The sequence below is a fragment of the Anser cygnoides genome, chromosome 18 (assembly GCF_040182565.1).
Source record: "Anser cygnoides isolate HZ-2024a breed goose chromosome 18, Taihu_goose_T2T_genome, whole genome shotgun sequence".
Classification (NCBI taxonomy): Eukaryota; Metazoa; Chordata; class Aves; order Anseriformes; family Anatidae; genus Anser; species Anser cygnoides.
The window spans coordinates 10,088,900-10,106,265 of record NC_089890.1 but is presented as its reverse complement, the minus strand read 5'-3'; the positions used below and the strand labels follow the sequence as shown (position 1 = coordinate 10,106,265).

At 37.0% G+C, this 17,366-nt stretch overlaps 1 protein-coding gene across 8 annotated transcripts in view; it reads right to left on the bottom strand.

The window, feature by feature from the left end:
- The window catches only part of BRIP1 (BRCA1 interacting helicase 1), a 120,440-nt gene that overhangs the window by 67,786 nt on the left and 35,288 nt on the right, over positions 1–17,366 (bottom strand). For all 8 annotated transcript variants that reach the window (XM_066979409.1, XM_066979411.1, XM_066979410.1 and 5 more), the window contains 2 exons: positions 11,442–11,601; positions 10,569–10,690 (listed from right to left, as the gene is read on the bottom strand). In XM_066979409.1, the coding sequence (XP_066835510.1) occupies positions 10,569–10,690; positions 11,442–11,601 (282 nt within the window). The remainder of the gene's footprint in view (positions 1–10,568; positions 10,691–11,441; positions 11,602–17,366) is intronic.

Sequence of the window (17,366 nt, the reverse complement as noted above, 5' to 3'; positions counted from 1 at the left end):
AACAAATGTGAAAGGTCTCAAAAATCCACGGCAAACTGATTCCCTTAACTGCAAGGCTCAAGTTTGTGCTCAGCAGGTTATGAATGCCGCCATGCCGAGTTGTGAACTCCTCTGTCGTGCCAGCAAGGAAATACTGTAATTTGTGGCAGACAGTAGCTTCGTAACCTATTTGACTGCAGCTATCAAAGCAGAACGCCCCTGAAAGCTGGCTGCAAGTAGCCACATTTCAAGTACTCACTCCTCAGAAGCTGTGTCAGGATTCCTGCCTTACTACTCAGCATCAGTACCCCAACAGACAACATACTGTTCTAGCTGTGAACGGGAATGAAATCCAACATGCTCATCAGGATGAGCATTAATATCCACATTGCTCATAGCTTATATGAGGCAGACACAGAGTGGTTCAATATAAAGACCTGATCTTTCAGCTGTATCTCCAGAGCTACGATTCATTTAGCAGTATGTTTATGACCACAGCAGCCCTACCATACTTGCCGAGCTCCTACCACCCAAAGCTTTTTGCCCTAACACGCAGTATTTTGCGACCGAGGACAGCGGACTAGGCAGCATTTTAGAAATACTAGGCAGAAAGTGGGGGGCTTCTGAAGCAGGCTCCTCTTTGGGAAAAATGCCATCTCCCAGCCGCTCCCAGGGCAGCTCCAACACCAGCTGCAGAAGAAATTCATCAACTCTCCTTTCTAATCACGTGGATAACCACGCATAACACGCCTGATGTGAGTTTGAACAAGAATTTGTTACTTGGACATTATACGCACTTTAACATATATCAGAAGAATTTATTATTATTGGGAACAGGGGATTTTTATTTTTTTCCCAATAAACAAACATAAAGCTACACCAGAAAGGGTCTTTCCATTGCTCTTTTGTACAGTATTAACCTTTCTAAACTGACAAGCGAAAGGACACGCTTCAGGAGAGAAAACAGCAGACTTCTAACCTCTTCTGACAGGTAACTTTCAAGTTGAATTTGGATAAGAAATCTTATTTTATGTACTTATGCCCTTTAAATTGCCTGTCAAATTTACAAATTCAATCTTTACAGCCAGAAAGTAAATTCAGTTTGATTTCACGGATTTAATATTTGTTCCAGTCACTCAGAATCTATTGACTGGCACAACAGTTTTCCCTCGTAATTTTCAAAACAGAAGATGATTTCTTCTGAACTCTTAGGCACATTAATACCATTCTGTAAGAAGGAACTTGTATCTAGACATTTCCACAGATGTAAATGCTACTTGGAGAAACAAGGTAGGACATGAGAAAATGTCATTAAACTCTTTAAAACATAACCAATGTCAATAATGCTCCTGTATATACTTTGCATTTTTCCTCTTGCCCTGGTAAGTTTTCTAACAATTTCCTCTATTGAAGAAATTCTGTTACCAGCAAGGTTTTGGCCAGTTGTAACAAACGTGTCCTACTCCTCTAGCAGGCTATTTAAAGCAGTATTAGAATAACCAGTCATATGTCTTATACTTAATGATATTTTTAATTGTATGCATAAACCACTGAAGATCACCGTCACGATGTTACCCTGTGAATAGAATACATTAGTTACGTTCCAATACATATTAGCATTATGCAAATGTATACAACTTCTAAGCATATCAATGACGACAGTTAATTTTTCAAATTATATAAAAATCAGTATTCACTTGGTCTAACTTTGTAATGGGTCTTTAAAACCTATTTTTTCTACTTTATTTAAGAAAGGGCTAGCAGAAAATAAACATTTGGTTTTCTCACTTCAATAATCACGTCTCAGCACGAGACGACAACTTACATTGCTAAGAGTTCAGTTTTCATCATAAGTCTAGGAAACGTAAAAGGCCAGGTCATGTCATTTTAATGCAATCAGAATCTATTTCATTGTATAACTCTTACATTATCAAACATCAAATCAACGCCCAATTCAAAATGACATGTTGCATATGTGAAAAAGCCAGTCTCTCCTGCTAGCAAATATCCTAAATGTGCAGTAAACCACAGGCTAGAAGGGACTAGTTAAAATGTCAGAAGACAGCCTTTTACTTTTACCTGTTCATCCTTAAAAATATACTCTTAGCTATCAGGCATGCTTTACAGACAAATAGCTTCAGCAAGCAGCAGCAGAAGGCCGGTGGCAAGCTCTGCCATCTTGTAGCTGTCAGACAGATTAGGCTTTGATCTATCTGGGAGGTCATGGTCACATTCACATTTACTGAAGTCTAACAGCATTATACCTGCTAACCGCTCATTCTTTTAATGCTTAATTAGTTCGACATCTTTCACTATGGAATATTAACTGAGAAACAGCAACAAAAAACAAATGTCATGAACAAACTTTGTTTTTTATGACTTGGAAAAATCTTTTGAGGTAATTTCTGCTACAATTTCAAAGGATTTTAGAATGTATTTTTCATTCAAAATTAGCAAAACAAGTTTTTCTTCAACAATAACAAACGCATTAAACACTCAACAACATTCTTTATGCTAGATTCTAAGTGTTGACAACTCACAAAAATATGTGGCAAACAGTGCTTCACCTGAAGAAACCCTGACTTACTCAGGATTCAAGTAATATATAAACAAGTAAGCAAAGTGGATTTGTATTGTGCTTACCATGGACTATATTAGTCAGCTTATGACGTGAAACTCAGAAGACTTGCAGAGATTGTTTTTGAACCTCAAACTAACATACACATTTATATACAGAAGCCTGCAGCACGTCTTTTGAGCAATATGACAGGCTGAACCAGACCTATTCAAAATTAACTAACAGCAAGGTATAAAAATAGCAATTATAAGCTGTTTATGCAGAAAAATCAATGATTGGACAATAACATGAAAGCACTGTTTTTGTTCCCAGAGAACGGAGTTCTTTCAGTTCTGTGACTACAAGACCTCTCCTTACTTTGCAGTAATAATTACAACTGAGATAAGGAAATTTGAAACAAAATGTCAGTGTGTTTTAGGTATCTTCGTCTACATGCACATCACTACAAACCAGATTACACAGAAGTCTAAAGACAAGCCAAGTTCATGAACACAACGGCAACACTGTGAGCAGTAAAACAGAGCACTCATTTAAATCTGCATCTGTCTTTAGATCAGCATCTAGCAGCATCATGCCGGGTTAAAGAAAGGCAACTGCTGAAACAAAAAAGCCAAACAAGCTTGGAACTGGATGAATACACGCATGCACACATGAAGGTCAGTATATGTAGACACACATTGAAGCTCATGGCCTCCACTCCTCAGCACTCTCCTCCATTTATCTTCCATGGAAATGAAAAACAGAAAATGGATACAAAGGTTTTCTGGCATTGCACTGACTTGTTTCTCTGGTTTTAGGAGAAGACAAACTATAATAAAAATAAAGAATATTGCTTCTGTCATCCAGCAAACTTTAAAACACATTTGCTTTTTTTTTTCTTTTTTTTTTTTTGTAAATATCTAATTCTCCACTTTCCAACATCAAACAAAAACCCAGGTGGTCACCTCATTCCTTGCGTTCACCCCCTAAAAAAGACAAAAATGTTTTTTAAACAAATCTACTTTCTTCAAAATCTCCTGTGTCCAGTTACAGTCTCTCTTCCACCTGAAATAGCAATAATTGGAATTCTCTGGGAACGTGCTTGCCATCTACTTTCCTCCTGATGAATGTCAAGTAATCATAAAAGTTTGCAAGTGCAGGAAAGTAAAAGACATGAAAACCCTTTTCTTTTCTATCTGAAAACCCTTAAATGGAAGCAGCATTAAATAGTGCAGTATTTGACCTTTTTCCCCTTGCTTCCAAAGCAGCAACAACATCTGAGAGATTTAAGACTAAATAACGCACGTATATGGACCTGGCTGAGTCACAGGGCATGCTTCAAACATCCGCACTCCTCAGCAGACTTGCTGAAAGATAAATCTAAACACAGCAGCTCAATTTCTTAGCCCACACGAGGAAGATAGGGTAGGACATCACCTTCAAATGTTCCAGGCATTCCAAGTGCGAAGGGTGTTAACACACAAAACAGTACGAAACAAGCAAATGCTCATCACCTATAATTTACCAAACTAGATGCTGGATATGACAATAATTTATTAAGGCCATTCCAACCAACTCGTATATATAAATATATGGTCTACAGACATAAATAACACAGTATGCTTTCACACACTAATACATTTTTTTTTTAAAAGAAAACAAAACTGTGAGCAAAGTAATACCATATACCATGAATAAGACATCATTGCCTGGTACTTTGTACTGCTCAGTCATCTTCAGGATGCTGTTGGACAGCTCTTCATCAGACCACCAGACAAGTCACGGGCCCGGCTCTGCACCTATCGCTCTCCCGGGGCTGCCACTTGCAGCCAGACCACCAGCTGACATCAGTTCTGTGCATCCAAGCCACATCAGCTTCCAAATAGCTCAGGGGACCTTTTCCACCTGAAAATTTCTATGTAAAAATGTGCCTCCCTCTAAAAATAGTGAATAATATAAGGAAAGCCATCATCTCTGCAGACCTAGATCTCACACTGGCTATCTCGCCGAGTCTTGCACCCGAACAGTACCCCTGAAAAGACAGGTACCAGGTGTCCACGGGAGGTAAATGGTGCAACACCTCTTGCATAACCAAACATGTAACTGAAGCTAGGAAAAGTTACCGAAATATACAAAATAAAGACCAAAAATCATGGAGGTGGCAAGAAACTATATACGGAAAAACACCGACTGTTTCCCCATAAGCCTCCAACAATTAATAACAAGGTATCACCTATAAAATAAAGCCAAACAGCCCATCAGCAAACGACAGCATACCAGAGTCTACTGACTGGCCAACACTACCTTCAGTGGCAGAAAAACAGCAGTACCACTTCATGCGAAGCCGTATTTCCTGTATTTTGAATTCACAAGGTATTCTATGACTAAACGCTTCCCAAGTATTCTCACTCTTAATCCCAGTGTTAAAGAGATGGGGAGCTTATGTAATGTTGTAACCACTGAACACTTTTAGTATTGTCAACTACACCATGTGGCATCTCAGCGATCTTGAAGTTTTACGGTTTGACAAATCTTGTAGCACATTCACCCCAGGCCTATCTACTCATCTCAGGCTTGTAGGCTTTGAGGGACTGCGAACAAGTGACTTGATTAAAATCTAATGCAACCAAAACTCTCCTCTGAAGAGAAAATTCAATCCATTTCCACTGAAGCAGAAGTGAAAAAAATCCAACAGGCTCCCTAGAGGTACAACGCTGCTGCATACGCTCAGTGGCACTGCGTCTAAGGTGAAGTGGTAAGTGTCAGTCATCCTTACAAATCCCCAAGGTGATAGCTTCACTTTTAGAGCTTTCAACATACTTTGACAGTAAAGTAAAAACTTAAAGGTCAACCCTACTTGCTAAGGATAAGATAAACACAAGAAAATCACTTTGGAATTTTTTATGGATCATAAAAGTAAACTATTAAAGGTAAAGGAAAAGTTTTGATTTGCCGTATTATTTATCCAAAGGCTTATCTTCCGGATATATTCAAAGATGATTTCTGTGATCTGTGCCAACGTATTGACATCAGCCTTGCACCAGCAGAAGAGAAATGCCAACTGCTCATCTTGCACGTTAAACTGAACTTAAATGTTACCTTTCCTAGCTAGAGGAATGCTGTATTCAACAGGATTTTGCAGCTACTCACATGAGTTAAGCCTGTGCTTAAGAAGAGTGTGGATGGCTTTGACTTTTTACAGCCATTCTCGTTTAAAGGAAAAGTGGGAAGTGAAAGGCTTTTGAGATATCTTACTGCTTCACACCGACGTAAGAATTTGCCACACCACCACATTTAGTGCATTGCTTGTGAAGCCTTAGAGCAAGGCAAACCAGAACCTCACCTCGCTTTGAATTTTGGATAAGAAGTGAAAGTATTTTTGAAGTGATTCAAAGCCATGATGCAATTCATACAGTGCATATTATGTTTCTTGACTCATAGGTATACAAAATAACCATTTTCATACAAGATTTTATTTTCCTACACAACAGTATGCAAGAAAATAATTATTTCAGCAACCATTTATTCAGCACACTTCCTCCATTAAATGAAGAAAACATATGCAGGCTTAAAAATAGCCACAAGGACTAGAAACTAGCTTAAATATAATGAAAAATTTCATTATTCTGAAATGGTACAAATATCTCAAATTTTTTGATCCCTCAAGAAATGAGAAAGGAACTTCAGCCTTACAGCTGCAAACTTTTGGTACCATTAAGCTGCATATAACCAAGAAAACTGTAACTGAAATGATGTGTTCCACCATGTTTCACAAATTATGTTGCTGGAAACAATAAAGAAAGTATTTGCAGTCATAGTTCATATTCACACTGTAGTAGCTATGGGAAAAACTTCTCATTAATGGCAAACTGAGTTACTGTTCTTGAGTAACATCTCTGCACAGAAAGCCTATCCTTATCAAACTTATTTTCCTTGCATATCTATTGATGTAGAAGCGTTCGACTGCATTTTCCTCTATATTTTGGTAAGTTCTCTTAGCTGTTATATGATTAAGTACACTCTGCTGCACTACGATCAAAAGCATCTGGAAAGGTGGAAGTGAAGAAATGCTCTCTGGGAAAGTTAGCTTAATACTTGCACTTCAGAGTCGCCCATTATCAACATTTCACAGCAAGTTCCTTTATTTTCACATCCCCAAGGTAAGAACAGTAAATTATGACTCAAACTAAGCAAGTCACACTTGGCTCCAAAATCAGATTTTCCTACCTCTGGTTTCAGGTCCCAGAGGTGGGCAGAGGAAATCCTGGTCACAGCCAAAGAAGTCATTTTTGGCTCTGAAATAAATTTTCCTGCTTCACTAGAGCCAAACCCTACCATTGAGAGAACTATAGCTTTAAGCAATACTTTAACGTTTCTTTCATATATTTTGCTTTAGCAACTTGATTCTTCAGCAATATGAAACCATTTTCAATAATATAGAATTAAGGTTTTGGCCTCTGTTCCTTAAAACAGTATTGTTATTATCAAGGACACTTAACGAGCCCTAATCATTTCCTTCTTCCTAATGCTGACAAAGTATTTTAGACTCTTCTCTTCGTGAGAATAAGTAAGCTTAAGATACTATATGCCTAAAATTCTTAAGTGAGGCAACTGGAAAAGACCAGATGCTTGCCATTTATACCAGAAGTTGTGGCACATATTTAGAACAAGCATATAAAAATATTATACATCATACTTGACAATGAGTTTCTTGACCAAGTGAAGACTGATGTCCGGATCCAAAATGCTACAATTCAAAATATATAACAAGTTAATAAATAGTATGTTAGCATCAGATAACATGTATATGGGATTACACATCTTCTTCTGTCGCATTATTTATGTTCTCTAATATTACAGTTCACTGGTATTAGCATCAAGTTACAAATCATAAAATATATTTAGAAAGCAGGTTGATCACAGACGAGTAATATTAGTGGAGATGAGCCAACATCGAGCTGCCAGCATAAAATATTGCTCTCCAAAGGTACAATTCAATAAACCCTTATGATTGTGCATAGTTCTAGTAGTATTAAAGGGATTACTCACACAAGTAAATGCTATGTGCTGGAGTAAGGGGTTATAGCATTAAGCCTTAAGAGAACTTTTATTAACCTAAAAAGCAGACATGCAAGTGTATTTTCATGTAAATACAGAGCACTTTTTAGTTATTCAAACCTATCCCAGAAGCATCATTCATGGATTTTCAAGGGAATTGTTAACCACTTGCATTTTCTATTTATAAAGGATGTCATTATTAATAATCTTACCAGTTTCTCCAGTACAGCTACTGAGCATCTATTGCTATGTAAAACAATAAATGTAACTGTTTACAGTTGCATATCTAAATAGGTTTAATTTGACTTGTGTCACTGTATTTTGAATTTTCTTCTGTCTACTCAAAACCCAAGCTCTGACCAAATTTTCAAAGCTGGAAGCTTCAAAATTTTTAGTATTTAAGCTATGTTCTTATTTAGCTGACCAACTATTTCATAAAAGCGAATGTCTTAACTAGCCTATAAATTTTAACCATTTCATTTGGGAACTCAACATATCCTAAAATCCTACCAAAAAAAAAAAAGGATAAAACAGCACAGAAAAATATTTTCTAATATTTAAGAATCTGATTCTTTTAACCCCAGGAAAGAAAAAGAATTAAAAAAAAAAAAGTTGAAAAAACAAGTCAACAAGTAGAAACATTTAAATTAAAATCAGTCATCCTAAAAAAAAGTCAGTTGGTTGTACTTGGAAGAGAGAATCCATGTATTCCATGCATTCCTAGTATGATGAGCACTACTAATATGCCTTGAAAACAATAGTGAAAAGAAAAATGTATTTTAATAAAATACTGCAATTATCTTCCTTATAGTCTTATAAATTATTTCCAATGAGTAATTTCCTTGTCTACCCTTCTTTACCCAACTGACAATGTGAGCTTAAGTAGTAAAGCTACTCTTTTTTTTTTTTTTTAAAAAAAAAGGATATCTTCTAAATGTAAAGCTTTGGACAAAACAGGGCATTAGTCAATTTACAGGGAAGCACTGATAGCTGGATATCACTTTGAATCCAAGCTGTTGAGCAAAAAAAGTTGTTTATAACAAGAACAATTTCCCCTAGCAGTATTCTAGGAGCACTACCACACGATCAGCCAGCTCCTCAAATCTGGTGCTAAGAGACCAGTGCATGCCCTTCTCTCATCTAGAATTGATCAGTGCAGTGCTTTGTGCAGTACCATATCTAAATATACACACACCAACCTTTAGCTGCATGCAATTTGGCAGCTACTGTTTCTATCCTTACTTAAAAATTCAGAGGTTTTCTTCAGTGTAATTTAAAAAAAATAATAATAAATGAATCTAACATTAATATTTTGGAATTGTTATCAGTAATGGCATATACTGCCCAAATCCCTATTATATTACATATTTGGTTGTACCTAAAGGAAAATAGAATGCAATTATTTTAACCTTAAGGAACATAATCCTCTACAAACACAATTCACCCTCGACACATTCTTTTCAATTTTATTTTGTATTATTTAGAACACAAGAATATTGACTTTCTGGAAGTCATTTAGAGTAAATTTTAAGAGTTCCAGCCCTTCTACAGACCAAGTATTTCCAAAATACCATTTCTGTGTTCACTTCTAAAACAAAGCATTTCTAACTCTAGAAACTGTGCTAAATATTCTTTGAATGTAAATGTTTTTATACTAAAGCACAGCATATTATGTTTTAGTGGGACAAAAATGTTATGGCTGAGTAAGTGCCTCAAGAAAGTTACACCAACAGTAAAAGAACATTGCACTGGGCAGCCACCACTAACATAACCTTACTTGTCCTCATAGGATGTGGGGTTTTTCTACCAAGGCTTTAACTACGCACATGCCACAGACAACAAAGAAGTCTTTGGTTGTTCACTTAAGCCCAGAACACAACTCTAAAACCAAAGCTGAGGCAGTTTGGGCTTTGAAGTACAAACCTATTATTTTCTTGTTTGATTTGGCATTATTAATAACCAGAATCCATCTGTTTCTGATATTCATTCTGTGATACTTGTTTCTTAGCTTCATGAAGTAGTCTCAAAAAGCCCTAAAAGGTACACAAGAAGACAAAGCAGTGATGGTGGCTGTTATCACCGACAACTGCCAGCATCTAAGTGGCATGCACTAAGCTTATTTTCAGTGATCTGAAATACTAGTTAACAATGTGGGGGTTTTTTTCAGCAAGTAGAAAGCAAAACTAGAAAAATACTTTTCCAGTAAAATTAGAAGATGCGTGAATTATCAAAAAAAAAAAAGTAATATCCTCAGTTTTCAGGAGGAGGTAATGTTATGTCATAATTTTATGACTCAAAATCCCAATCTGATAAGCAGCATTAGATTTGAAAAAGTTTACATTTCCACTCTCTGTGTAAATGGGAAGTATCACACAGTTACACTGAAGAAGGTAATAGGAATGAGAAAGGTGACACACTGCAATCAATAACGGAGTGTGTGAAAGTGAAAATGAAGAGTGTGAAACAATTATCTTTATTCTTCCATGTATTTTCTGAAATAGTCTTCTAATCAATCTGAATGCCTTAATTAAAATAGTATTTTCCCAGGGCTTATCCTATACTTTCACAACCAAATGCCCCATAGAGTCAGAAAGTAACTTTATTTCTATATAAATGGTATAAGCTTTTGCATATAAAAACAGACAAGTAAAGATGGAAACAGGTACTGTGCTTGGCAGAAGATGAAGCTAACAAGCACTTTAACAACACAATAGCCTTCACTAGCAATGTCAAAAAAATTTACAATACTTTTACCTAGCAGGATATATATTTATTTAGAGTTAGGTCCACAAGATATGCTGTGCTGTTCCTCCTCTTTCTGTGTAAAAGGTAACTTAAAGAATTCAAATGAGACTGACAGGAGTAAGATTACATAAGGGTAAACATTTCAAATAAATATTTTGTGCACATTTGGTATTTTAAACATGCCATAAAAATAACGTACAACTCTTTCAATTAGGTATTGATAACCTACCTGAAGGTCTTTCACATTTGGAAACGGAATACCTATGGTTACAACTGCTCGGGCATTCTCATCACAGAAATCCAAGCCTTCACTAACTTTTCCTCTGCATACAGCTATAAGGAGTGCTCCATCTTGAACAAGCCAAAGAGGGATAGACATCATTCCCATTGATAAACTGAATATCAGAAGAAAGTTTCAGCAACATTTTTAAAAAAATAAACATAATATAGCATAATACATTGTACCTGTCTGGAAAAGGTAGGGAAATTTAAAATTGGAGAGTTTTTGTTAAAAGGATGAGATTAACTCATTTTGATTGATAAAACTGTCACTTTGAATACGAGTAACAAAATAACTTTGCATCATATGATACAGTGGTACTTAATTATGCATGAACCATATGAATCTACTACAAAGTTTTAAAATTTTAAACCTTCAATTGTGCATTCCAAAACCCATACCATTTATTTTTGACATAGTATCATTCTTTATTCTCTATACTAATACTCAAGTATTTTGAGAAGAAATCCTATAGTAGCTGTAATGTAAGTCGGTAAATCAAAGCTATGGAATGTACGGTGAAGCTGATTCTTTTAGAAACCAGCCTGCACCCTGCTGGACATGTAAATGCACATCTTACACAGCTCACTGCCTTTTCAATACCACTACTAGGGTTATGCAACATTCTGTATGCCCTTTATGCTCATGCAACAATGCAGATAGCACTTAATCTTCCTCATTTATCACAATAACTTTTTAAGCTGAAGTTCATTTTAGTTGTTTATCCATTCCTTATTCTCTGTTAAACATATTAAGTATAACCCACTTTTTGTTTTTAACCTAAAGAGTCAGTATCAACAAATACATGTGGGAAGAAAGTACCTTTTTCTCCTTTACATTTGATTGCATCATAGTATATTTTCAGCAATTCGTCAAAGTCACTCTTTGCTCCTCCTTGAGGCTCTGCAATGACTGTTTTAACCAGCTCCAGGTTTCTCCATAAGCCAGTATGCATCCAGCGATCTTTTAATTTGTCCAAAAGCTGAAAACAGAAAAATCCAGAAGAGCTGAAATAAAAGGTCGATCACTTGCACTGTTCAAATAAAGCATGCAAAGACAGCTATTTCAGTGCAATTATTCATTTTTTTGTATTTATCAATACAAGTTTCACCACATACTGAATTCTGAATTCATTTAAAACAAACATTTGCATCTTAAATTTGCACAATATTTCAATCCTTTAAAATTTGCATAGATAAGTTAGGGGAGGAGGTATCGATGTAGCATTTGTCAACAGCCTCCTCTGCTTCTTGAAGGGCCTGCCAGTTTTGTTGTATCTGCCAGATTCTGAACCGCGCATATTTTAGTTCAAATCAGTACATGTTCAAATGCTGTAAGCAAATAAGTTTGTTCCACATTTAGCGTGAACATAATGAAAAATATGTATTGCATTATAAAAACCTAAATTACCAAAGTCTGAAACGACCATGAAAACTGAAGTGAGATGGGTGGGGGCCATTTGCAGTTAGCTGTCATCACATGCCCTTTTCTCATCAGTTTTTACAATGGATTTTATCAAGATAAGGAGCAAAAGTCATTCCTTTACCTAACATACTTGCTCGATGGTGCACAGCAATGCCCTCAAGACCAATGAAATGCAACCAACACATTTTAGAATGAACTGAGGTGATCTGGTTCAGTGGACAGAAGGTAAATATTTCACTCATTTTACTGTTCAGTGATCATTAGTGTCACTAATACTGTGCAGTAGAGTTACCAAGATCCGTATGTACGGAAGATTTTACATTCTCAGTTTCTGTATCATGGGCTATGCTCTTAATTTGTCTGTACTTCCCTCAACTCCGCTCACTGAAGACTTTCTTACTATTTTGCTTCAGGCTACACAAACTGCTCCAGCTGGAACCTGCGCTAGTCCCAGTACAGTGCTTAAGGAGCCACAGCATCCCTTAGCTCCTGGCCCACTCACCTTTTTGATGCACTCCAGCCAAAATCCAAGGATCTTGTATGGTTAGACTGTTGCAAAATTACTCTGTTAATAAGGGAACAGTTGCATATTTCATCTTCTTAACACCAAAGATCTGAATTTATTCTCTGACATAAAGTATTTGGATCGGTCCCTCTTGAAGAACATGCATGTCAGAGGGGCCAAATACTGTGACACTTTTTGTACTTTGACTAGCTGTGTCCCCATTTCTAACCAGACAGTTATGATTGCTTACTGCTGGCAAGGCACCGCTCTCCAGCAGCCACAGAAAGACCAAGCGGTGACCAGCAGTAACAGCCTCCTACACATGTTACAGGGGAAGAAATCACTTCTTCCAAAAGTATCTGTCCTAGCGTTTGTCCCCTTTTCTACCAGCTCTGTCATTTCCTGGCAGGATCCTGTCTATAATCTCTTTTTATATAAAGGGCCATAATATTATGACCAAGCAATTACTGTGCATCTGGCCATCCACAGCCTGCCACTGAGATTTCCGTTCTTGGCCATGATATGGAGATAATTCTGGTAAAGAAGAGAATCAAATTATTCCTCTAAGTACCTCCATTTAAGATCTGTTAGAGCTGCCCCTGACTGTAATACTGTCAACTTTTCAGACTTCATTCTTCCTTCTATGAACGTAATGCTTGTCCGGGCATCCACCTGACAAGCTGTGCTAAATTCACTTCTGCCTCTGCTTACCATGCGTGGCAAAAGGAGGCTGGTAAGATGGTAGAGACAGGACACGTTTAGGTATAACTGAATTGAAATTTTACGAGCACAACTCATGAAGCATTCTTATCAGAAAAATGGTTTCATAATGAAGTGAACCAAGCCTGTTGGATCGTCTCAGAAAGGGCAAGATTCCTTACAAAAATTACTTAATCCCTCAATTCCCCTGTATTTCTCTCACAGTTTAAAGCAGGATAACTTCCATTCATCTTTGGAAAGACGGCAGCAGGAAACCTTCCTCCAGATTGTTAAGAAAACATCTTTTCTCTTTTGTGGGCTGCCCAGCCCCTGCAGGCAAGTATCTATCAGACCAGAAGAGGTTCAGAGGTTTCTTGTTTAATTGACAGAAACCATCACAATAAAAAAAAAAAATCTACTTTTTTTGGATGAAAACATGCAAATTATTCATGAAAATCCTTGGCAAGAATGGAACAATTCATTTAATTCATACGAAAGCTATTACCTCTCCTACTTAATGGAGCTTCCTGGAGATGGAAACTTCCTTGTACACAGAAAAATATGTGCAAATACACACAATACGCACACAAGAGACACTAAAGGCACCAGAATTACGGATGTGACTGAATACAAATAAATAAAATATAAAACATATACGTGCCTCATAAGAGCTATGAATCAAATGCAAGATTCTCATAAAAATTATTTCACTTCAGGTTGAAAAAGTGCAAATGGGAGCAAGATATAATGCCAGGAATCACAAGAAGCAACCATTAATGCCCACAGTCAGTCACTTCTTCTACCCAAGGGAATAATAGTTTCTGCAGTGGAAGGCAGTCTGCGTATATTTTATTAAATCCCCTAAAAATGGATTCTCGAATGGTTTATTAACAAACAGTCTTCCTCCAAGAGAGCAGAAAATCTTGTTAGGTAGAATCTCTCATCTTCCCATGCACTGAAGGATGTTTACTTCGATAGCTTTTTGCCCTTTTTTCCTTTCTTCTACTTAAAGACACCTGTAAGCTATGATCGGTACAATCAACGAGCTCAGTATTTAGATTTACTGTTCATCTTTGTCAGCATCCTCCCCCTTTTTTAGGCATCTTTTGAAACACTCTTGGAGTTTGGGAATGGAGGAAAAGTTTTAACATCTCTTGCCATTATGTTGTACTCCTAAACTAAATCCTCTCATCCTGTGTCCATGAAGGAAAAGCTTTGCTCCTTTTCATTTGCTGCTTTGTTTTATACAGTGCCAAAAATTGCATTAGAGGTTTCCCACGTCACGAAACAAGACCAAAGATTTGTTTTAATGTATTTTACCCTAAGGCAAGTTCATTGTAATTTCCAGCATCTTAAAGAAGTTGAGAAGTTAACTTGCAGCCATCACACCGCTGCAGCGTAATCTGGAAATGCACTTTTTCTGCAGCATTCCTTACCACTGACGGGGATTTCTGAAGTAGCAAATACCTGCGATGAGGGAGGGTCTCATGGAAAACACGACGACATGATGAGCTACTTATTTTGATTTACAGTTCCCTAGCTCTTGTCCTGCTACAAGCACTTGTTAACTTTCTTTACATATATTATTCCTTAAATATTTTAGCATTGTTTAACATAATGAATGGACTGCTCCTTCCTAGTAGAGTAAAAAGGGATTACGGGAATAATCCCTCCATCAAGAAGTGCTCGGGGAAGCTACGGGACAGTTCAAAATATGATAAAATATTCAAGAGCAGTACAGGGGGAATAGAAGGATAATGAAGCCACTCGTGACCCAAGTAGCCCCTGAGAGAATAAAATAAGTCTGGCTTTATTAGCTAGTTTAACAACTATTAACTCTTTAATAACAACTATCAGTTACAATTGTATTGCATATTCTCATGCATCTTTAAAAGTGTGTGCTGTCTTGTTCCCCATACGTTTATATAACGACAACTGAACAAACGGTATTTGAAGGTGCACAAAAGTTACACAAATTTCTGGTAACCCTCTTAGAAGTCTGCCATTACACACCAAAAAAACCAACACCTTCTCTAAACTTAAGTGTTTTTTCATCTCGTTTGTATGTAATACTTTTTAATGATATGAAATTCACTTTTCAACTGTTAAGGATCCTTAACATTTTCATCGTTATTTGGATATAAAGGGTAGCTGAGGAGAGCAATGAAACAGCCGTTAGTTTTTTCTTAATAAAAATCACAGTATTGGCACCACTGTTAGTGCAAAAAGTCAGGGATTCTCGAGGGACTAACATTGATCTAAAAGCCTTTTCCCATGCAGAACTCTTCGTGTGTTTGCTACTAGAATTTTCTTTTTGAATAAGCACTGCTTCAAATCAAAGTGTGTCTCCAGTGGGCTGGAAATGTGTCTGAAGGGTCAAACAGAAGTTCTACACGCAGTCAGCAGAAAACTTCAGAAGCAGAAAGCAGACATCCCTGTCCAACGCTGAGGCTGAGCGACAGGACTTACTGCACTAGGCTCAGCTTTGCTAGAGCTGAAGGGGCTTCGATACGCTTGGGACTAACAGGGCAGTCGCCTGCAGAAAGCAGGGTTACTCTTCAATCCACCAACGCGTGTAAGTGACACACAAAGGCGCACTGCTGCTACGATGACGTACTCTTGCATCATCTTTTCAGTCTCAGTCCACTAAGGCACATTCTGTACACAGACACCAAAATCCTACATTTACCTGAAACGGCGTGAGGGGAAAAGGTGGCAGTTTTAGAAGCACCTAAAATCTCATACTACAAACATTTTCCCTTTAATTTCAAAAGTATATTGTATTTGTCTGTTTTAATGTAATATAGACATACGCATCCTAGAACCATTTCCAGCTATGTTTTGTAACACCTGAGGTGTCTGGAGAAACAACGAATAGAAAAGACTGACCCGGGCCATTCCCTGTTGAACACCTACAACCGACTACAGAAGGTGCTTCCAAAAGATACCTAGGCTAAACTAGTACCCTACAAACAGGAAGATTAGGGATTTCAAACCCAGAATAAAGGGATTCCCCCAAGCCCTGGCAGATGGAGAAGAACATAGTTTTACATCTACAAAAACTGAAATACATCATGTTACCTACCTACTAGACAGACTACAGAAATTACAGTTTTTCTCAGGACCACTAAATGGTTTCTTTTTCTAGAAAGTCTTGCAGATTTATTCACTTTTAACTTCGCAGTAGCAAGAACATTTTAAGAAACTGCAGATGTACGGACCCATACCCAGCTGCACTGCTCCATGCATACAGGATGAACAATTTGGCAATGACAGATTCAGAGAGCCAAGAGAACCCGTCAAACTGAATTGTGCTCTTCCAGACTTGTCAGTCTTACACCATGAAAAGGGCCATAAAATCCACATGTACACGAAATCAACCACAAAAATCAGAATAAGGAAATTTTATCCAAAGGCAACTAAACTAAAACCTATTCATTTAAATAAAACAAAACAACTTTTTCCCATGGATGTTGTTCTAACTTTAAAACCAGTGTTTTTTGCACTTTCATCCGAGTAATAATCCAATAAACTAATCAAAATGAAACAGGTATCCCTTCGTATTTTAAATTTTAACATACATTACTAAGTTCTTATACCTTTCCATACTATACAACACAATGTGTTACCAGCATTTCAATTTCAGTAACACATTATAAAAGACAAAATACATCACTAAATAGACCATAGGAGATGCATATCTGCAACTGGTGGACACTGTCATTCAGGAACCAAAATAAGCTGAACAATGTAGAGATGGTACTCCAAAAATCTAACACTAAAACTTCTTATTAATATTAAAGGCTTTTTAAAAACGTACTATTTCGGCAGACCTCACCAGCAGTGTGCCAAGCCTTGTAAATATATTTTCTTTAAGTTCTATGCCAGATGTAATTTATACCTTCTTGACAACAGAAGACAGTAAATTCTGTATCTTTTCCTCTCACCATCTTCTACTTATCTCAATCTTTGTTCTACTTCAAGACATTGGATAACTCAGTCCTTCAGTGCTTTTTAATTTATCTAAGCAACAGGAAGAGGCAGCGGAGCAGAGGAGACAGTGTAGACACCAAATTTATACACTGAGTGCATATGAAATATTTTTCCTTCAATAAAGC